Consider the following 22,989-nt stretch of genomic DNA (forward strand, 5'->3'; position numbering starts at 1 on the left):
TTGGGACGGGGGCAACAAAAGGCTGGAAAAGTAAGTGTTACTAAAAAGAAACAGCTGGGGGGAACATTTAGCAACTAATAAGGTTAATTGCAACAGGTCAGTAACATGATTGGGTATAAAAAGAGTATCTAGAGACTTTTCTCAGAAGTAAACAACATTTATCTAAACTCAAAATTACCTTATTTTATCCTTAAAATTTGACATTTCCTCAGTTTAAACATTTTGTTTATGTTCTGTTGTGAATAAAATATGGGTTTATGCAATTTTCAAATTGCATTCTGTTTTTATTTACATTTTACACAACTTTTTGGAATTGGGATTGTACTTATATAATATGCAAAATGCTTGTCAATCATAGCAGTGGGAATTTACATTGATGTCTCACAGGAAATATGCTCCTTCCAACAGAGCGTTCAAATTAAAGGACTAAAGTCAGGGTAGAAAAATTGCCTTTTATTTCTAAATTATAAATTATTATAAACTGTAAAAAATCATTCTAACATTATAACCGCACATTAGGAAACATGAAATAATTAAAAAAATCATGACCCATTTAAACGTTCTCACAAGGAGTAATTTTCAACAGAGTTGTTCTTTTAATTTTAAAAAGCTTTCAAATTTGAGATTTATTCTGTAAAATAGTAGAATGTGTCTCACTTGGTTTTCCACTTGGGTAGACACTGTAATGATCACCTTCAGTGGGAATCTTGTTGTATTTGCCATGGCCTGTCACAACAAACTTGTACCGTTTACCTGAGGAGGAGCCCTAAAAATATAAAAGGTGAGTAAAAAAAATATTAGAGAAGGGCATTAAGCAAGTGGCTCATTCTCAACCTATTTTTATGATTTTGAGGTTTATCAGTACAAGATTCTTTGAATATTTACCTTTCCTCCCAGTCCTGGCTTCTCTGCCGCAGAACCTTCTCCAATAATTTCCCACATGTTCTTTTTCTGCAGAACATCTCCAGGTTTAAGATCCTGTGAATGAACATTAGAAGGAACAATAAACAATGCTGAAAATGACTTTATTCTCCTAAATCTGCTGTTTTATTCCTCGCTATAGAACCCTTTTATTGAATAGTTCACCTGAAATTTAAGACGTTGTTCACTAAATGAATGACTAGATCATTTAGTGAGTTGAACTCAAGAATGTCTCTGTAACCCTGGCTCCCTGAGAAGGAGGGGAAAAGAGGGGATGCTACACAGTGATAAATATGACCCTGTCCCAACTTTTTTGAGACATATTACGGCCATCAAATTCAAAATGACCTTATTTTTTCCTTTAAATGGTACATATCTACAGTTTAAACATTTGATATGTTTTCTATGTTCTATTGTGAATAAAATATGGGTAACGTTTACTTTCGAGGGAACTCTACGCATGCGTCAGAATGTTGGCCCTGTCCCAACAGAATGTTGATGCTATGAGAACAATAATACCCTCTGTGCCATACTGACAAATGCATGTCATAGTGTGAATCATGACGACCACAGCCTAGGACATAAACACCTGAGACCCTGGTGTAGAGTCTTGATCCAGGCTGTAAAATCTGATGAATGTGTGTGGAGAGGCCCAGCCCGCTGCATCATACACTTGGAGAGAAACTCCTGACAGTAAAGCCTAAGATGCTGCCGTACTCCTAATAGAATGGGCCCTCACAACTAGAGACAACAGAAGATCATGGGCCTCATAAACCATAGAGATAGCCTCAACAGCCAATTTGCTTATTCTCTGCTTGGACACTGAGGAACCTCACCTGGGTAAAACGGCAGATAACAGCTCTTCAGTCTTAAGCCACTGAGCTGACCGGTGGATGTAACACTCAAGAGCCCTAACACGGCAAAGCACATTAAGCTCCATCCACAAACAAAATACAATCAGCGTTTTTTAAGTCATTACATCAACACCTCTCACAATGGGAGTGGGGGAACGGATTCCGACAGCTGTTTTTTGCCGTCGGATTCTGTTCCCCCCATATTTCTGACAAACTGAGGATCTAATATTTATCAAATTGATGCTGTTTAAGCTCCATACACACACAGAATATAATAAGCATATTTTAAGCCGATGCATCAACATCTCTCATCACTGGGGTGGGGGAACGGATTTCGACAGCTGAACTATTTGCCGTCGGATTCTGTTCCCCCTATGTTTGTTACACAGTAAGGCTCTAATATTTATCAAATTGCTTTAACTTGCTAGCCTCAATAGCCTAGTGGTCAGTTCCCTGGCAATATTTTTTTTTAGCTTTGGGCGACCCGAGTTCAAGTCCCGGTTCGTCGAACTTTCTAGATACTATACTTTCCTATCATAATAAAAGGCAAAAAAATATATCCTTTAAACTGATGCAAGTTAAGCTCCATCCACAAACAAAATACAATCAGCGTTTTTTAAGTCATTACATCAACACCTCTCATAATGGGAGTGGGGGAACGGATTCCGACAGCTTTTTTTTGCCATCAGATTCTGTTCCCCCCATATTTCTGACAAACTGAGGATCTAATATTTATCAAATTGATGCTGTTTAATCTCCATACACACACAGAATAGAATAAGCATATTTTAAGCCGATACGTCAACATCTCTCATCATTGGGGTGGGGGAACGGATTTCGACAGCTGAACTATTTGCCGTCGGATTCTGTTCCCCCTATGTTTCTTACACAGTAAAGGTCTACTATTTATCAAATTGCTTTAACTTGCTATCCTCAATAGCCTAGTGGTCAGTTCCCTGATACATTTTTTTTAGCTTTGGGCGACCCGAGTTCAAGTCCCGAGTCGTCGAACTTTCTTGATACTATACTTTCCTATCATAATAAAATGCAAAAAAATATATTCTTTAAACTGATGCAAGTTAAGCTCCATCCACACACAGAATAGAATAAGCATATTTTAAGCCGATACATCAAAATCTCTCATCATTGGGGTGGGGGAACGGATTTCGACAGCTGAACTATTTGCCGTCGGATTCTGTTCCCCCTATGTTTCTTACACAGTAAGGCTCTAATATTTATCAAATTGATGCTGTTTAAGCTCCATACACACACAGAATAGAATAAGCATATTTTAAGCCGATACGTCAACATCTCTCATCATTGGGGTGGGGGAACGGATTTCGACAGCTGAACTATTTGCCGTCGGATTCTGTTCCCCCTATGTTTCTTACACAGTAAGGCTCTAATATTTATCAAATTGATGCTGTTTAAGCTCCATCCACACACAAAATAGAATAAGCATTTTTTAAGTCATTACATCAACACCTCTCATAATGGGAGTGGGGGAACGGATTCCGACAGCTGTTTTTTGCCGTCGGATTCTGTTCCCCCCATATTTCTGACAAACTGAGGATCTAATATTTATCAAATTGATGCTGTTTAAGCTCCATACACACACAGAATAGAATAAGCATATTTTAAGCCGATACATCAACATCTCTCATCATTGGGGTGGGGGAACGGATTTCGACAGCTGAACTATTTGCCGTCGGATTCTGTTCCCCCTATGTTTCTTACACAGTAAGGCTCTAATATTTATCAAATTGCTTTAAATTGCTATCCTCAATAGCCTAGTGGTCAGTTCCCTCATACTTTTTTTTTTTAGCTTTGGGCAACCCGAGTTCAAGTCCCGGGTCGTCGAACTTTCTTGATACTATACTTTCCTATCATAATAAAAGGCAAAAAAATATATTCTTTAAACTTATGCAAGTTAAGCTCCATCCACACACAGAATAGAATAAGCATATTTTAAGCCGATACATCAACATCTCTCATCATTGGGGTGGGGGAACGGATTTCGACAGCTGAACTATTTGCCGTCGGATTCTGTTCCCCCTATGTTTCTTACACAGTAAGGCTCTAATATTTATCAAATTGCTTTAAATTGCTAACCTCAATAGCCTAGTGGTCAGTTCCCTAACAAATTTTTTTTTTTTTTTTTGATTTGGGCGGCCCGAGTTTAAGTCCCGGGCCGTCGAACATTCTGGATACTATACTTTCCTATCATAATAAAAGGCAAAAAAAAAATCCTTTAAACTGATGCAAGTAAAGCTCCATCCACAAACAAAATACAATCAGCGTTTTTTAAGTCATTACATCAACACCTCTCATAATGGGAGTGGGGGAACGGATTCCGACAGCTTTTTTTTGCCGTCGGATTCTGTTCCCCCCATATTTCTGACAAACTGAGGATCCAGAGGTGGGTAGAGTACCCAAAAACTGTACTCAAGTAAAAGTACAAGTACTTATAGAAATATTTACTCAAAGTAAAAGTAAAAGTAATAATCTTAGTAGTTACTTGAGTAAGAGTAAAAAAGTATCCAATGAAAAAACTACTCAAGTAGCGAGTAACTTACTTCGGATTATATATATATATGAAGAAGACTTCAGATGCAAAAGCCTCTGAGTGCCATCTGAAACTTTCTTCTAAAACAAGCATTTTTATCAAGCTTGTATATTTAAGTTCAGTAATTTCACTTTAATGACAATTAATAGGTACTTTCCATTGCCATTTAAGTGAAATAACTGAACATAAACGTACAAGCTTGATAAAAATGCTCTTTTAGAAGAAAATTTCAGATGGTACTTAGAGGCTTTTGCATCTGAAGTCGTCATATATATAAAATTATATTATTTAGAATTTTTATTTTTATTTAAATGACTATTATTTTCATAAGTAGATTGGCTCTCTTTGCAACAAAAAGCATTTTCTCCCATCTGTAGCCCGAAAAAGAAAATCATTGCCTGTCCTTTGGTTTGTATAATAGTAATATAACTTATACAACTACATTTGGATTATTAGACAATGTCGAAATAAAGTGAATCCGCAGAGTGTTGCATTCAAAGGCATGCAATTGACACAGAGAAGAAAGAGTTAAAACTCTTCACATGTGCTCGCGCTCATGACTGCTACTGAACATCTGAACATCGACGAATCTTCTTCTGTCGGTTCTCCAAAATATAATCAAATGTATATTTCTGCAAGCATGTTTAAACTGGTTAACTGTGTCTACGGCAGGCAATTAATTAAAGGCATTCGTTTTCAAGTCGAGTACCGTATGGTATACATCAACATCTCTCATCATTGGGGTGGGGGAGCGTATTTCGACAGCTGAACTATTTGCCGTCGGATTCTGTTCCCCCTATGTTTCTTACACAGTAAGGCTCTAATATTTATCAAATTGCTTTAAATTGCTATCCTCAATAGCCTAGTGGTCAGTTCCCTGATAAAATTTTTTTTTTTTTTTTGGATTTGAGCGACCAGAGTTCAAGTCCCGGGCCGTCGAACATTCTGGATACTATACTTTCCTATCATAATAAAAGGCAAAAAAAAAATATCCTTTAAACTGATGCAAGTTAAGCTCCATCCACAAACAAAATACAGTCAGCGTTTTTTAAGTCATTACATCAACACCTCTCATAATGGGAGTGGGGGAACGGATTCCGACAGCTGTTTTTTGCCGTCGGATTCTGTTCCCCCCATATTTCTGACAAACTGAGGATCTAATATTTATCAAATTGATGCTGTTTAAGCTCCATACACACACAGAATAGAATAAGCATATTTTAAGCCGATACATCAACATCTCTCATCATTTGGGTGGGGGAACGGATTTCGACAGCTGAACTATTTGCCGTCGGATTCTGTTCCCCCTATGTTTCTTACACAGTAAGGCTCTAATATTTATCAAATTGCTTTAAGCTTCTCTTGGTCTGAAATGGAGGATGATGAAAGGCCTGCAAGACTACTGAGTGTGCTACATTAGTTGGAACTTTAGGGACGTAGCCTGGTCTAGGGTGAGGGATTGCTTTAACCCTACCAGGAGCAAACTCTAGGAAGGAGGAGGCAACAGAGATGTAAAAGCATGTAAGGAAGCCATTTTAAGTGTAAGAAACTTCTCTGAATTAGTTCCAATAGGTTTAAAGGGTGCCTGGGACAGCCCCTTTAGAACCATGACCAAATCCCAGACCAGGACTCTTGCATATGCAGCAGGCCTTAACCTCAGTGTGTCACGAAGGGAACGAGATACCAGATGGTGTCACCCCAAAGATCCATTACTCAAAGATGCGTAGTAAGCAGCTATGGTGGAGGGGTAAACTAAAGGTAAACCTTCAGCGTGGAGGGGGATAGACCAGCAGAAAAACGATTTTGAAGGAACTCCAGCACTTAGTAAACTGGGTCCAACTGACGTTCTCTGCACCATAAATATATAGTGTAATATAGTGAAGACTTTCTACTTTAAAAGCGTATAGTTTCGCCGTGGAGGGAGCTTTTAGAATTTAAGATGGCCTCAACAACTTCTGTTGAGAAACCAGAGTTCAGGGGTTGAACCTTCTCAGAGGTCAAACCCACAACTTCCACATATCCATCCGGGGATGATAGATTGTGCCCCCAGCCTGTGACAAAAGGTCACTCCTGAGGGGAATCTCCCAAGGAGAACCTTACAGGAGAGACAACAGGTCTGTGAACCATGCTTGGGTCGTCCAGAACGGGGCTACTAGCAGTAGACGAACTCTGTCCTGGCGAACTCCCTCTAGAACTCCCGGGAGCAGAGAGATTGGTGGAGATACGTATAGGAGCAGCCTCTGCCCTGTCTGCACCATGTCATCTAACCCCAGTGGAGCTGGATGCATGAGGGAAAATCAGAGCAGACAGTGCGTCATCTCCTCGGATGTGAATAAGTTCACTTCCGCCTGGCCTAACTTCCTCCAAATCAACTCCAACGTCCATAGCCGTGGGAACGTTTTTTGAGCACGGGGTCAAATAACTTGCCCACCTCCCCCACCATTGTTTTGCAAAATAGTTCAGTTGGAAGCACAGAAGCAGCGCAGAGTCACGTGACGAGAGTTTGTCTGATTTACTGTTGTTGTTTTCATAAAAAAAATATTAGTGAACCACGAAAGTAAAGGGAAGATCTTTTATTTGTGTGTGTTACTATGCGGGTATATATCATCTGTCTTATTCATTTTGTTAATAAAAGTTTGATGTTAAATATAAGTAAATTTGTCATTGTACTATTTTATTGGTGATGTTTTCATTAATAATAATGAACCGCAAAATAAGCACTAGTTTTAAAGTAAGGAGAAAATCAAAGACCTTTTATTTATTTGTGTTACAACGCGGGTATACCATGTCTTTAGTCTTATTTGTTTTGTTAATAAAAGTTAATAAAAAGTGTTTTGTTCCAAGAAAAGGAAAGATCTAACGTTAAAGATTAAAATAAGCGCTACAGATCCGGAGCGTCGTTAACAAATATTTTCTTGTATAATATGCAGTGTATTCGGTAACACCAGTGTTGTTACAAGTTTATTAATCAATAGGGAAATTTCCTCATCGGCATATCCCTATGTGTACAGCCTATGTAAAGTGTTTATAAATGACCAGAATACGAGTTTAGTTGCTGCTGAGGGACAATAGACTCTTGCTATTTGCAATGACTGTGATGGTTGTTAATTCTTAATGTTGGCTACAGACATGTTACAGGTTTACTGCTGACCACATATTGTAACGTTATAGGCTTCTTAAGGCCAGCTATTTATTTTTTTTACTTTTATACTTTTAAGTTGCATTTGATTGTTTTTTTTTTTCAATCTCAAACAATTATTTTATTTTTATTATTGAGAGGTTTGCACAAGAGTTAGCTGTAAACTGTGCAAACATTAAACTTGCTGAAATTGCTTTGGTCTACTCTGGAAGTGCTCCGTTAGCTCTGCTAAACTATAATTACTAAAACCGAAACTAAATATATAAAGACTAAATAGAACGGTGTTAACAAAATAAAAACTAAATAAACCTAACAAAACAATTAATGAATCTAAACTAAACTTAAATGTATTGTAAATTTGAAAATGATATTAAAATAAAAACTAATTTAATGAATTTAAAAATGCAAAACTATAATAACCTTGGTATGGATTACTTTAATAATATTTTTATGGTGCTTCTGTGTCCTTTCAGAAAATGGAAATCTCCCATTCCCATTCATTATAATTGCATGGAAGAGAGACCAGCACAGGCTTCAGAATTGCTCGTTTTGTGTTCCACAGAAGAAAGTAAATCAAACGGGTTTGGAACAACGCGTTGGTGAGTAAACAATTGTTGGGTGAACTATTTGTTTGATATAAACCAGGGGCTGTCATGTTAAACTTAAAGAGACATTACATAATCCTTATGTACTTAAGCATCACTTGATTAATGATTATTTTAAATTGCTGTTGTGTAGCTTTTTTTTTTTAAAGAAAGTAACAAGCAAGCAACATTTTGTTTCAAAAGTCCTTACATTTGATAGAAACAATGTTCATTACATCTGGATGTAATGATCTGAATGATTTTTCTTTAAACCTTAACCACTAACATTATAAACCACATTTCAGAATATTGTGGTTTGTTTGACTTGATGATTGATGAACTGGATTTTGTGAAAACAAGGGAAAATAATTGAAGTTGCAGTAGATCATTTTGCCACAAGGGGGCACTATAAATGAATTATTTTGTGATTTTACTTGATTACAATTTGTATTTTTACTTTATTACGATCAGAATTTGTATTCCACCATGGGTCAAATACATTTAACTCCCCAGCCCAGTGGTTAACATTACCCAGGTTCATTAATAGACTCACAGATGGTGTGGAAGGGGAGTGTCTGTTCCCGCCTTCTGGACTTCCTTTCACCCAATGGTTGATCAGATTTGCTACTCCGACTTTCACAATGTCTGTATCCTAAAAATATAAAACCGTACATAAATTAGGACACTTGCAAAAACGTATAAATAGCAAAAATGAATTCATAAAGTTATGATTGCTTTGGTTAATGTTACCCAAGACTTCCTACACAACAGCTTCCCACTTATGTGTGTCAGACTCTGGCAAACTGATAATGTGTGTTTGAGTGTGAAAGTGTAAAGAACAGATGTTGTTCCACACTACATGACTACATGACCTATCTCACGCTGCTACACTCATGCCTCATGACCTCCATACTTGCACAATCTGATAGTAATAATAGAAGTGCCCTGACATCTTTGTTTCCCCTCATAATATTTAAAGGTATGATATGAAATAGCTGATTTCATATTAATTTGACTTTTTCTTTAATTTTTTCATTCACACAGACCTCCCATACAGATTTGAAATATATCATAAGAGTTGTGTGAAACATTTTTATGATTTTATTGCGCTTGCATCTTGAAAGCTTCCCTTTCATTTTACTATAAGAACACCCAGTACTATATTCAGAATATCTGCTTTTTTTCAAACTACATAAAGGTAAGTGAAGTGAAGAGTTCCCTTTCAGTTCGATCATGTTCAACGTAGTTGGACGTACCTTACTGATTGGGATCGCTTTGAGAGACCAATCTACTTCGAGTGTAATAAAACGAGCCAATGCACATTGGCATGCGATAATTGCATCAGCTGCTCGGCCTAGCAGCGCGAGTATATAATGAGCAGCAGTTGCGTCGCATCTTTGCTTTTCACTTCAAAGCCGAGCGGTTGTAGGCTACTGTTCCTGCTCTGCAATCTTATCTGAGAGTGTTTTAACTTCAAAGAAGAAAACGAGTCTGCTTCTTCGGGAGAACGTCTCTTCAAAGCTGGTGCTGGACCCCAAACTGCATTGGCACATCAACTGCCTCGAGTTGCTAGTAGTACACCTTGTGTAGTACACCACCATGTCCTCCTATGGAGTCAGAAGCATCTGAGGTCGCTTCGTGCCACTTATATCCCCGGCTTGCTCAATCGTGCCGCTGACAAGCTCTCACGATAGCCTGTGGCCCAGGGAGAGTGGACAGATAGATATGTTTGCCTCTCCGGACTCGTCCCATTGCCAGTTGTTTTTACTCCCTGACCGAGAGGACCCTCGGCACGGATGCACTGGCACACAACTGGCCCTGGGGCCTACGCAAGTATGCGTTTCCCCCAGTGAGCCTTCTTGCACAGATACTGTGTAAAGTCAGGGAGGAAGAGGAGCAGGTCTTGCTAGTTGCCCCTTATTGGCCCAACCAGACCTGGTTCCCCGAACTGATGCTCCTCTCGACAGCCCCTCCCTGGCCCATTCCTCTGAGGGAGGACCTCCTCTCTCAAAGACGGGGCACCATATGGCACCCGCATCCAGACCTTTGGAAACTCCATGTCTGGTCCCTGGATGGGATGCAGAGGTTCTAGGTGAACCACCACAAGCTTTCGTAGACACCATCACTTCTGCGAGAGCACCCTCTACGAGGCATGGTTACGCCCTGAAGTGGAACCTGTTCACTAAATGGTGTTCTTCTCACCGAGAAGACCCCCGAAGATGTTCGATCGGTACTGTGCTTTTCTTCCTGCAAGATGGGTTGGAGCAAGGGCTGTCTCCCTCCACCCTCAAAGTGTATGTTGCCTCTTTTGCCGCACATCACGATGCAGTTGATGGGAGATCCATGCCATCCCAAGATGCACAATGCCCCCCCGGGTTGCAAGCCCACTCCACTCGGAGTGTAGCTTCTTCCTGGGCGCAAGCACAGGGTGCCTCGCTGACAGATATTTGTAGAGTTGCGGGCTGGGTGACACCAAACACGTTCGCTTGATTCTATAGCCTACGTGTCTCGAGCCAGTAGCTTCCCATGTGCTCTCTTTGCATAGAAGCCAGTCAACACCGTAAGCCCCACTCGAAGTGTCGGCTTGCTGCGCCATTCCCCTCCTATGGACTGGATACGTGTGCCATTCTTGCTCCAGTAGAGTTCTTCATTAGCCAAACCCTGTTGAGTTCCTCCACACCCCTTGGCAGTCGGACGTGGCGGAGCGTCCATTGCCAGGCCTAACACTCGTATGCATTGGTGGAACCTGTGCTAGACTGTGTCCCATATGTTGTGACCCCTACGGCAATCCCATATGTGTATTCTTCCACGGTACGGCTCCCTGCGGCGAGCCCGTGTTTTTCCCTTGGCAGAGCCCACTCTGCCGCCCCTCTATAGGCTGGAGCCACCTACTGCCCGGAAATGCCCAGTCCATATGTGTAACCTCCACATGATACTTCCCTACAGGCAGGATGTGGCTTCCACAGTATCTCCCTTTCCACTGAAAGGGCACGCTTTGCCAGTGTTATCCAGGTCTGTCTGAGTGGGACATGCGGAACAGCAGTGGACTTCCCTGGCCTAAGCCCTGTCCCATCTCTGCCTCAATAAATGCAGGGGGATCAGGAGGTTTTCGCTAGGCACTGGAAGGTGGCAGTACTAGGTGGCATGTTAATTGGGATCCCAATCAGTACGGTACGTCCGACTACGTTGAACGTGACTGAACTGAAAGAGAACGTCTCGGTTACGTATGTAACCCTCGTTCCCTGAAGGAGGGAACGGAGGCGTAGTCCCGTCGCCACTATTGCTGGACCACCGCTGACTCCGGGCTCCGCTCGGCTCCTCAGCGGTAAAACAAAGATGCGATGCACCTGCTGCTCATTATATGCTTGCGTTGCGAGGTAGAGCAGCTGATGCAATTATCACATGCCAATGTGCATTGGCTCGTTTTATTTCACTCGAAGTAGATCGGTCTCTCAAAGCGATCCCAATCAGTACGCTACATCCGACTCCATCAGGGAACGAGGGTTACATACGTAACCGACACGTTTGCTACATTTAGAAGGAAATGCTTTTTTAATTTTTTTATTTGTGGGAGTAAATAAATGACCGTCTGATTTCTGACCTTTGATGGCATTCCTTTTAGGCTGGTTTGACTCCAGGCCTCTCCTGCTTCAAACAGATTTTTTTTGGAGGCCACCGGAGCAGAGACACATGGCATATCCACTACTACTGGCTTAGTCATCTTTGCTTCTTTAGACGAGATCTGAAACACATTAGGGCAGTCAGACTCAGTGAGTCAAGAGTGATATATTGTTTCTAAGAAAATTCTAATTTAACAATAGACTGTCTACTTAGAGATACTCTAAATGTAAACATCTAATCCATTAGTTTAAATGCTGCCAGAGACAGGACTGGTAGCCCTAAATAATGCTTTTACTAAGAGATTGTTCTTAAACCAGGCATTAGATACTAAAATCTAAAAAAGTTACTGTGCACACTTTGACTAGAAACTAATATATACCAATACATGAAAGCATAACATATAGTAGGATGAGACTGTAAATTGAACCTCGATTGCATTTGTGTATTGTTCCAGTTTGCCATCAATCTTGGGCAGGAGTACGGGTCTCTGGGACTTCTTGAAACTGTTACTGTTTTCAATACAAAAATTCTTGATTGGTACATATGAACCAGTGTTGTTATTGTTAACTAAAATATATATATATAAAAAAAAAATGTATATATATATATATATGTATATATATATAAACTTGAAAATGTTGCTTTGGCAGCTAACTGAAGTAGGTTTAAGTTAAGTAATATGATTACTAACTCTGATATAAAAATAAATTAAAGCTATATAGAAATATAAATAAAAAATTGGCAAATGCACATTACAAGCTTAAACTAAAATTAAAATGAAAACTGAAAAAATAAAAGCTAATTCAAAATACTTATAAAAATATAACAGTATGTAAGTAATACTAAAATAACACTGAAATGCAGGCAAAATACATAAAAACATATTCAGTCTTATATAATGTGTATAAGGCTACTATATATTGTACATATATAATATTTGCATTTAAAAAATACAAAATTGCAACAATTATTTATTAATTTAATTTATAATTTACAATTATTATTTACATAGTGTCCTGAACTTTTTTGTGTGTATTGGTGATAAGTCTTGTTTTAATCCACCACAATATCTTACTAGACATCAGGAAAAGCATACAATCTGGTTAAAGTTAGCCGACCCATAAATCATTGCTGACAAGGCGATGGACAAACAAAGTATAATAGTGACCTATGCCACCCATGCCAATATTTACATTTAGACAACAGCCATTTTGCCAACATACTTGTAAGAATCTGCCATTTATAGAAGTCACTGAGGCCAAAAAAAGGTCAAGTGCATGCTTGTTTGCTGTGTCTTATTACAATGTTATGTTGTTGAATGAACTCACCTTTTCTTTAAAGATCGATTCAGTGATTCTGTTCTCTCTGTGATCTAGAATAAAAAAATAAAAAAAGTTTAATATTAAAAAAAGTTGCAAGCAGAGTTGGAAAACCAGTTCTGCAGTGATTAAGCAACAAAAGGTAGTAATTTCCCCTCCAGTGAACTGTTACCTCGAGAATTGCTGTGACTGGATCATTCAGTCAGTGAATTGGAGGGAAAAATATCAGTGAATAGACTTTGAGTTTAATGATTCATTTAAGATTGCTGGCGTGTCTATTTATGTGGTGGTTTGAATATTGGTTTTAATATAGTGCTGTAATTGTTTGTGTGATCACTCTGCTTATAGAAGTTGCCATTTTTCGAGTTGCCAAATATCTTAATGTAGTGATTACTTTAATTTCTGACGCTATGGCATTTCTGCGCTGTGTCGGAGATGTTAGCGTGTCTCGGTCACAAACATCATCCCTGCACAATCTAATCCATAATGCCTATGCTGTCATCCATTGTCTGCAGCATTGTCTTTTTCCTCTCAGTCTTTCTGCCATTTTCTCCTCTGCTAAAGAAACTCTTAATCCTCTTAAAAAACACTTTTTGACCTTAAGAGCACTTTTAAGGGTTAAGATGCTTTGTGAATAACTTTTATCTTTACTAGGATCTTCTCGTTAATTTTAAAGGGAAACGCCCACATTTCTAAGGATTTTCTTAGAATTTTGTCACTAGGAGCAATTATTTGCACTAAGAATTTTCATGAATACGGGCCCAGATCATTTAGAGGGTTTTACAAACGAAGACAAAAAGTCAGGTCATTTGTGAGGTCAAAATGTCGTTTTAATGTCAATTAAAATGACTGTGGTAGAAAGAAGAATGAGGCCAATATGAATTTGCCCAGTTTTGTCGCAGTCATTTCTCAATTTTCCTCAGAATAACAGTGTCCCTTGTGTTGCTGTAGAGCCCGCTGGCTTTTTAACCTTTGCTCACTGAGAATGTACTTTCAACTGTCAATCACTACTTTTTAAGAATCTCAGGGTCCCCAAAACACAGAGTACAAAACTGTTATATCATTTATTTCAGATAGCCTCTCCCCTAAATGACACATAATACAAAACAGATAGCCTCTTCCTGAATAATTGTGGCATTTCACTTAGTGTGAGTGAATACCCAACAACATAATTTATGACAAATTTTATGAGAAATGATTAAGCCTGATGCCTTTACACGACCGGTCAAAACAAAGTTTAGAATAATTCAGATTTTTAATGCTTTTGAAAGAAGTCTCTAATGTTCTCAAAGGCTGTATTTATTTGATTAAAAAAATACTGTAAAAACAGTAATATTGTGTAATATTATTACAATTTAAAAGAACTGTTTTCTATTTGAATATACTTTAAAATGTAATTTATTCCTGTGATGGCAAAGCTGAATTTTCTGAAGAACTCCAGTCTTCAGTGCCACATACAGTAATCCTTCAGAAATCATTCTATGCTGATGTGGTGCACACTTTGACCGATAGTGTAGTGTTTCCCTAATATATTGTGGTATTAAGCCATTAATAATCACATTAATCACATTTGATTTAACATCTTGGGTAGATAGAATACTATACCACAGCTTAAATGAATGAGGAATGGACAACATAACAAGCAGCTAACCTGATTCTAGTACAAGAAACCTAACAGCAGGGACTATGGCTTTTTTGCAGCCTTTAGAATGCCATAATGCACTCTTGAATTCCTGAGAGATATTGCGCAATTCAAGAAACGCCTTCCGTTGTATGTGAGATTAGGATGTGTAAATCTGCTTTGTTCTCAAGAACTTCACATAAAAGTTCAAGATGTTCAGATATGGTCACTTGTCCACACTAATACATTTTCGTTTGAAACGCATCTTTTTCTCTCCATTTTGGTCTTCCGTCCACATCCGCTTTTTTTTTTTTAAGACAGAGCTTTTTGAAAATGCTCTCTCAGATGGATACATTTGAGAACTTTATTATGTCTATTATGTCATCTTGTGAACTATTTAGTATTTATGCATGTGCAGTAAGGTTGATTTAAGCATTTTCAGATGTTTCAATGTGGATGAACTTTTGGAAAACGTTTGTGTGGACTGGGAGTGCGTTGAAATGAAAACGCTGTTTTAAAATGTATCCGGAGAATGTAGATGTAGCATTAAAGGCCAATTCACACTGCACCGACAGATGGCAACAGTAACTTTGATCAGTGTGTTACCCCTGTCAGAGTCTGTTGGCATCTGTCAAAGCTTGTTTTCTCCGACTGAACATGCTAAATCGGAATTAGAACGTCTGAGAAGTGACATGCTGTTCCTTGGTGACTGACGGCGTTGGTCTGTCGGTGCAGTGTGAATTGGCCTTAAGACCTTAAGATCTTGCAATGTAGGAAAATGACTCATAAGGTTACTTGTTTTCCATTGCTGAGGGGTCCAGGTTTTGTGCCCCTCACACTATGTTCTGCATCTTTGTGGGTTGACCTTGGATACCAGTGGATAAAAGCCAGCCTAGCTATAAATTCCAGCTTTGCTATTCTCATGACCTACAGTTTGTGTTTAGGCTGAACCACTAAGTGTCTGAGTAATCTTACTTTATTTAGATTGGTAAGATTTGACTAGAGACCGATCCCCCAGGCATTAAAGAGTCTGCAGACCTATTGCCTGTGCAACCTCACCGCCATAATTCTGGGTAGTTGCCAGGGCGTTGCTATGTGGTTTTTAAGATGGTTTGGTTGGTTTCTTGGTGGTTATCCATGCCACAAGTCTCTATGATACTCTGGTCTCTAATTAGGGTTAGGAGTTTGTTTGTTGTGCAAGCACCACTGGTTATGAAATCTACCATTATGCTGTTTTCATTTTATTCCAACTTCTGGATGTATGATCCTGTTTTTAGAAAATCTAGGACAGTTCATTAATGAATATGTCTATGCAAATGCTTAATCATCACAAAATGTCATGTTGATTTTTTTCTGGAGCCTCTAAACGTGTTTTTCCATTTATTGATGAAATTCAACTCATTGGTTGAATGAAACTGATGAAACGTCTTCAATAAATGGACAAATGTGTCAGAATAAATTTGACAAGATGTACAACAATGAAAGTCCCATAAGTGCATGTGTAAAAACACAGCTGTTTTATAATTCATTGTAAAGCAAATGCAGCAAAGAAACAAATAACACTTTTCAAATAGTTTTGGTAGTTTGGTAGTTCAAGCAAAGAAACAAAAACTTTAAAAAAGAAAATGGCCTAAAAATGAACTAAACCAATTTAAAGGAATATCCCAAGTTCAGTAATGTTGACAGTTACCAAATAAAATTATGTATTTTTATTAGTTTGATTTTACAAAGTACAGGTAATAATTATTTTCTGTGATACTTAAAAACATGTTGTTTTTTTTTGAACCTGGAACATTCCTGTAATTCTTATCTGGAGATCAACATATGAATATGCATGCATGTCACTTGACTCAAAAGATGTGTTCAACCACTTATAATATGTGTATAACACTGCAAACAGGTGGTTATGATCACAGCACAACAAGCACAAGCAACTTACAAAATAAAATGGGGCTTGTATTCTGAAAAAAGAACAGGATTATTTATCATAATGTTCACTGTCTGAGAATTGCTTATTTGTTGTGGTTGTAAAAGCATTTCTAGATTTTCGTAGCGATGCAATTGAAGAAATGTTTTCAAAGATTATTTACCCAAAAATGAAAATTTGCTGTTAATTTACCTACCCTCAGGCCATCCAAAATACAATGTAGGTGACGTTTTTTTTCTTCAATTGAACAGTAAAGAAGAAAACTGTGGTCCTTGGTGATTTGTATAATGCAAGTCAATGGCTCCTGTCACTTTGATGGTAAAAAATAAACATATACAGGCAAAACAAAATGAATACCCATGGCTCCTGATGATACATTGAGGTCTTGTGAAGCGAAATGATCGGTCTGTGCAAGAAACTGAACATTATTTACAACATTATTATTACCTGTAATCCAAAGCCTCGGCAAACGGACAGTCTGAAGCACGAGGTTCCTGTTGCATAATGACGAATGTGCGTGAGCAAACTCACACATGTGCTGACACTGTGTTTGTTTAGAACAGAGAGGGGGGACGTGTGTGACTGTGTGTTGTATTGTTCATCAAACTCATATTGTTTGCTTATCCTGGATACAACAACCTATCAGGAACCTCAATCGGGAAGATTGGTTTGTCACAGATTCTCAACGCTTGCATTATACAAATCACCAAGGACCACAGTTTCATCTAAAAATCTTCTTTACCGTTCTACTGAATAGTGAGTAAATAAGTAACAGCAAATTTACCTTTTTGGGTGAACTTTCCCTTTACGAATATGAAGATATTTACAGTTACCTTAAAAGTTGGACTGATGGGGTTTAGAGGGTTAAATGGGTCATCACCATCTGTGGAAGTGATGTTTATATTCTTCATTCTCTTCTCTGCCGCTTCCATCCTCCTCCTCTCAATGTCCTCCTTCATCTGTCTCTTGTCCTCCTGTAGTTATTAATACAAAATTAAATAGAATCTTTAAATAATGTTCTGCTTCTGGAAGAAATCTGGAAAGTTTAACATTCCCACAACCAAAACAGTGTTTGAAAAGCATTTAAAGACATATATTCGTTAGCTGGGCTAATATTTGTGTTTTTAAATCAGCTCAGCCACCTCTTGTTTGGCTATTTTCTGCTGTTCCTCTTCATCTCTCTTCCGCTCCTCCTCTTCACGAGCTTTGCGGCGTTCCTCTCTCTTCTTTTTCAGTTCCTCTAGCTCCAGCTCAGCCTCGGCCTGACGCTGCCGTAGGTGCTCCATTTCCTGGCTCTCCTTTTCCTGGTGGCTACGTCTAATCTTCTCGAGCTTTAGCTCTGTCTCCAAACCGGCATGCATGTCTTTCTTAGTTTCAAAGGCCTGATCTACATCTACAGTCCTGCTGGAGAAGAGTGGAGAACAGGAAAATGGGGTTAGTCTCAAGATGGCATATTTGTTATTTTGATTAGATATTCTGATCATCCAGTCATACATTTTCGACATTTTTGGTGCTTGTTCACAGAGATTATTATATTTCCACACATTCAAATATGAATATATCTCAGATAACCTTAAACAGCTCGTAAATATAGAACAGGTTGGTCGCTTTACATGTCAGTCAGGCTGTCTCTTTCTGTCAAAGTGGATAGTTTTTGGCCAGAATAAGCAGTTGAATGGGCCAGACCTTACGCTTAAAGGTCTGACTATACAAGAGTAGATATTAACCAGCTCCCTTAACAGCCCTTTTAGAAGCTTCCTGGCAAGACTTTTTGGCAGCTACAATATTAGGTCACGTCTATAACATATATGACATAAGCCTCTAAATTTAACAGGACCAAATTCTACATTAATTTTCCCCCTAAAGTCAACTTATAATGTTAGTCAAATTTTCTTTTAGACAGTTATTATTTATCAAATACAGTGACTATTTATCAAAAACATAAATAATGACTCCTCAAAAACATTTAGTCAATACATAATTTTCCTTTTTCCATTAAACAGACTATATTTTTAAAATAAATATTTTTTTTTAGCTTTCGCATTAGTGTAATGCAATATATACAGTGCCGTTTAAACAGGTTTTTATGAAGTTCAGCAAGGACATTGATCAAAAGTAACAATAAAGACAAGGGAACTCGAGCTGCGTCAAAACGCTGTGGGAACATCCCTGCGTGATTGCGTCATGAAGCACGTATGGAATCAGTCCAATGGCATGATGGAACGTAATAGGCGGGTGACTTCATCAACCAGGAAACTATAAAGCACACCTGAATCAAACAGCGTCAGCTTCTGTGTCTTCAGCAAGTGGTCTGTGTGAATCATTGTCTCTGGTGTTGTTGTCTGTCCTTAGAAGTTGCTAGGCAGGAGTTTGCCGCGGGCCCAGCTCTTTCTCTGCCTTCATCTATCAGATCCAGTGCCTCAGTTCAGGGTTTGGATGCACGCACTGCGGTTACTTCCACCCAGAGTGAGGCACCGGTATTGCAACTATCCAGTTCTGAGGAGCTGGATGTTGTTAGTTTCGGGACAGGAGATACTGAAGACTCGTCACTTCAGTCTCCTGCATGTGAGGAGCTTGTGGAGGTCCTCACTCGTGCTGTAGCTAAATTAAGCATTGAGTGGCCAGCAGATGAACAGGAGACCAGGCAGAAAAGCAAGCTTGATGAACGCTTTCTGCCCTCTCGTGTGCTGCCTCCACAGGTGCTTGCCGTTTTTTCCCGACCTCCACACTGAGGTGTCAAAGTCATGGAAAACACCGGTTTCATACCGTGTATTTAGTCCACAAACATCCACATATTCAAATGTACATGGGTCTAGACAACACGGTTATGGGGTGATGCCAAGGGCCGAAGAGACGCTTGCGAGCCATCTCTCCCCTGAATCTGCATTGTCCTTTAAAGCACCGGCATTACCCACCAAGCCAATCAGAAACACATCAGCTTTGGTGGGTAAAGCTTATTCGGCGGCAGGTCAGGTCGCGGCATGCCTGCACACTATGTCAATCCTGCAGGCAAACCAGGCCGACCTATTAAAAGACATGCGTGAGAGTGAGGAGGTCAGCACTGACGTGATTCGAGAATTACGTCAGGCAGCAGATTTATCTCTCCGTGTCACCAAGGAGACGACCAAGTCAGTGGGCCATTCCATGGAAGCCCTGGTGGCCACTGAGAGGCATTTATGGCGGAATCTCTCAGGAATGAAGGAGAAAGAAAAGACCTTCCTTCAGGACACCCCGCTTTCCCCTGCTTGCCTGTTCGGTGACTCAGTAAACACGGTCATCATAAGGTTTCAGGAAGAAAAAAGCAGGCGGTGGCATTCCAGAAATTCTTGCCACTCCGCACTCATGTCTCAGGGGCTGCTGGACGGGAGCAGCCCCGGCCGTCGACTTGCTCCTCACACCGGGCGCAACAAAAGCAGAGCGTCAAAAAGACAGGGACGTGGCACTGCGCTCTCAGGCGAAGTCCTCTAACGGATCCGCAAAACGGATCTGAGGACCATTATTGTTTCGAAGAGGGCTTTGTCTAAAAAGAAGTCCTGACGCCACCAGCGTCAGGCTTCTGAGGGTAGTCCCTGCCGAGGGAAAACGCTGTTCACCTAATTATACAGTGCCAGTATAATCTCCCCTCTGTGCCCTCGGGGCCATTCTGCCAACCTCACCTTTATGCCGGGGCACAGAGGGTCCCAGCGAGCATTTTACAGAGGGGCGCTCGCTCCCTCCGAGGAGGGTCCTAGAGCAGTCAGACCAGTTGTTTCCTGCCAGTGCACCATTTCAGGGCACTGTGTCTGCTGTTCAAAGTAATTCAGAAGCCAGTCTCGAGAGACTGGTACCCTTAGTAGATTTTCTGGCAGAAATGTCTTCCAAATATATCTCATTGGGTCCCGCAAATGATCGAAAAAGGCTATACTATCCAGTTCAGGTCTCGCCCACCACGGTTCAGAGGGGTCCTGCCCACAGTGGTTGGCCCTGAGCAGGCTCTGGTAATGGAACAAGAATTAAAAGCTCTTCTGCAAAAGGAGGCTATAGAACGGGTTCCTCCTCCCAGCAGGGAGTCCGGGTACTACAGCCGGTACTTCATTGTCCCAAAGAAGGATCAGGGGTTGCGTCCAATTTTAGATCTGTGCCTGTTAAATTGCTCTGTAGGGAAGCTCATATTCAAAATGCTCACCCTCAATCAGATCGTGTCACAGATCAGGTCCGAGGACTGGTTTGTCACGATAGATCTAAAGGAAGCTTGTACTTCTATGTATCCATCCTTCCACAACACAGGAAGTTCCTGAGGTTGGTTGATTCTAGCTCATTAGGACCATCAGGCGGTTCGGCATCGAGATGTCGTTCTCGCTCCGATGAAAATGTTGGGGTTGAGGTTGAATACCAAGAAAAGTGTGCTGTCTGCATTATAGGGCTTTTGGAAAGGAGATTGATTTCTTTTAGAGTGATTGAATCATCGGACGAGTTGTTTGAGAATCAGTGAAAAATGTGGTGATGTGCAATTTATATTATGAGAAAATGGAAGTGTTTTTTGACTTTGATGCATGTAAATCTGTTGTAGGAGACCTCCAAAACAAAATTAGGAGACTTTAAAATAACATAATATGGGCAATTGTAATTATGAAATTACAACTTAAAAAATGTAAACAGTGTTTATATCTTTGTAGAACTCGTAATTAGAACTTGTAAACTGGGAATTTCGTGAGCACTCCGACTTGTACCACATGACCGCTGTGCCACCTGACTGCTGCAGTTTCATATTGCTGTTGATAGTGTTGCCATAGAAACGCATACTTTCGAGTCAAAGGATGTGAACAGCTCTTAGTAGAATGTCATGGGTTGGTAATTACGTTAATTACGACATGCCGTGAATGCAGCATAAAACCTATGGGTAAGAAAGTGTGTAGAATCAAGTTACCTTGGTGATCTTTTGGTTTTGATAAGATGTGATGTAATTTCCTCTGCAGATGCCTCTCCATTGCCATTAGGCGTTCTGTCTTTCTGTAGGAAGACTTTAGACGTGTATGACACTTTTACCTCCTTCCTCTCCTCTTTTATCTGTGAGTGATGGTTATGATTTAGACATAGTAACATACATGGTAAGATGTACTGTACTTCTAATATTGTAACAATTCTCCTGGCACCTTGTTCTCCATTGGTGGTTTTATTTCCTGTTGTCTTTCGCTGTCGGTCGTGTCATCATGCCATTCCTCTGGTCTTCGACTGCTCACCCTTTCACTGATCTCCATTCGTCTCTCAGCGCTCCTCGTCTCTGGTCTTTTCTCCTCTTCCTCCCTGTCCTGAATTTGCTGATACTGTTTGGAGGTGGTGAAGCTGGTTTTCTCTCTTTGTCTAGATATTGCATTCACATTTTTCTCCTTCTCTTGCAACTCTTTTCCATTCTCTTCCATTTTGGGCCGCATTCTCCGTTCCAGTTTCTGGGTCCAATCGCTGAAACCTTCATCCTCATCCACAGCAATAGTACTGCTGGGTTTGATTTCACTTTCGTACCTGAAACAACAACAACAACACACCTTTGAGTATAAAATCTTTTAAGAGCCATTGCTTGGCAGATATAGCATGTGCATTTAGCTGTGGTGCTCACGTGGGAAACGAAGATTTGAATCTTGCTTTTAAACTTAAACTAAAAAATGTTCACTCATTTTTAATCACTATTTATTTTCTACACTTTAAAATAATGTGAAATTTCTGTTTAAAAAAATGGACAGCAAACTGAACTTAAATTTACTGTTAAATTATTTTTATTTTTTAGTTATTTGTTCAAGAAGCTGTTTAAATGTCACATTGGATTATTGCAACTTCCGTTTCATGCCGACTTTAAAAACAGTTGGTAAAGAGAAAATCATGATAAATCAAAGTTCATCAGAAGTTGATTTTCCACAAACTGAGGGAAATACTATCATACACACAAATACTAAACACCATCATGATAACAAATATGAAACTAAAATATTGCAATAAACATCAATTAAACAACATAAGATGTAACATAAAACTGTAATGTACATTACTGATAAAAACAACAACTAAGAACAGTTATTTAAATAGTAAACATCAAGTGACCAAGTGCCACCAAATACTTTATATACAAAGACTGCACTCATGTTACTGCACATTAGCTGGTCTAGCCTGAAAAATATGTTTCTTAACGCTTTTTGAGCATAAGAAACAACATTTATGAAATAGTTGTTTGTCAGATTTCATTGTTGATTTCAAACATAAAATTTAATCCTAAATTTGATGAACAGCTTTGGAGAATTTAATGTTTCCACATTCAAAGAGATAGAAGCTGTGCTTGCATGACTGAAATAGCACCCCGAAAGGCCCTGAGTGAAATGACTTGCCTGAAAGAGAAGGTGACTGAGAATGTCAACTTACACTTTTTCACGTTATTTTTTACTTCCAAAAACCATGTAACAGTATTTTAC

General features: G+C 39.4%; 2 protein-coding genes across 3 annotated transcripts in view; both read right to left on the minus strand.

The window, feature by feature from the left end:
- The window catches only part of LOC307151803 (troponin I, fast skeletal muscle-like), a 181,469-nt gene that overhangs the window by 121,588 nt on the left and 36,892 nt on the right, over positions 1-22,989 (minus strand). The window lies entirely within an intron of this gene.
- lsp1a (lymphocyte specific protein 1 a) overlaps positions 1-22,989 on the minus strand; it is a 40,970-nt gene that overhangs the window by 5,721 nt on the left and 12,260 nt on the right. Inside the window, exons 3-12 of one of the 2 annotated variants that reach the window (XM_079859962.1) lie at positions 21,685-22,051; positions 21,459-21,598; positions 17,695-17,953; positions 17,386-17,526; positions 13,014-13,057; positions 12,113-12,194; positions 11,666-11,806; positions 8,618-8,716; positions 886-978; positions 658-766 (exon numbers count right to left, since the gene is read on the minus strand). In XM_079859962.1, coding sequence (XP_079716088.1) covers positions 658-766; positions 886-978; positions 8,618-8,716; positions 11,666-11,806; positions 12,113-12,194; positions 13,014-13,057; positions 17,386-17,526; positions 17,695-17,953; positions 21,459-21,598; positions 21,685-22,051 — 1,475 coding nt within the window. Of the gene's footprint in view, positions 1-657; positions 767-885; positions 979-8,617; positions 8,717-11,665; positions 11,807-12,112; positions 12,195-13,013; positions 13,058-17,385; positions 17,527-17,694; positions 17,957-21,458; positions 21,599-21,684; positions 22,052-22,989 lie in introns of both variants that reach the window. The other variant, XM_079859961.1, reaches the window with a different exon arrangement.

This window comes from Squalius cephalus (assembly GCF_949319135.1).
Source record: "Squalius cephalus genome assembly, chromosome: 23".
In the NCBI taxonomy this organism is placed as follows: domain Eukaryota; kingdom Metazoa; phylum Chordata; class Actinopteri; order Cypriniformes; family Leuciscidae; genus Squalius; species Squalius cephalus.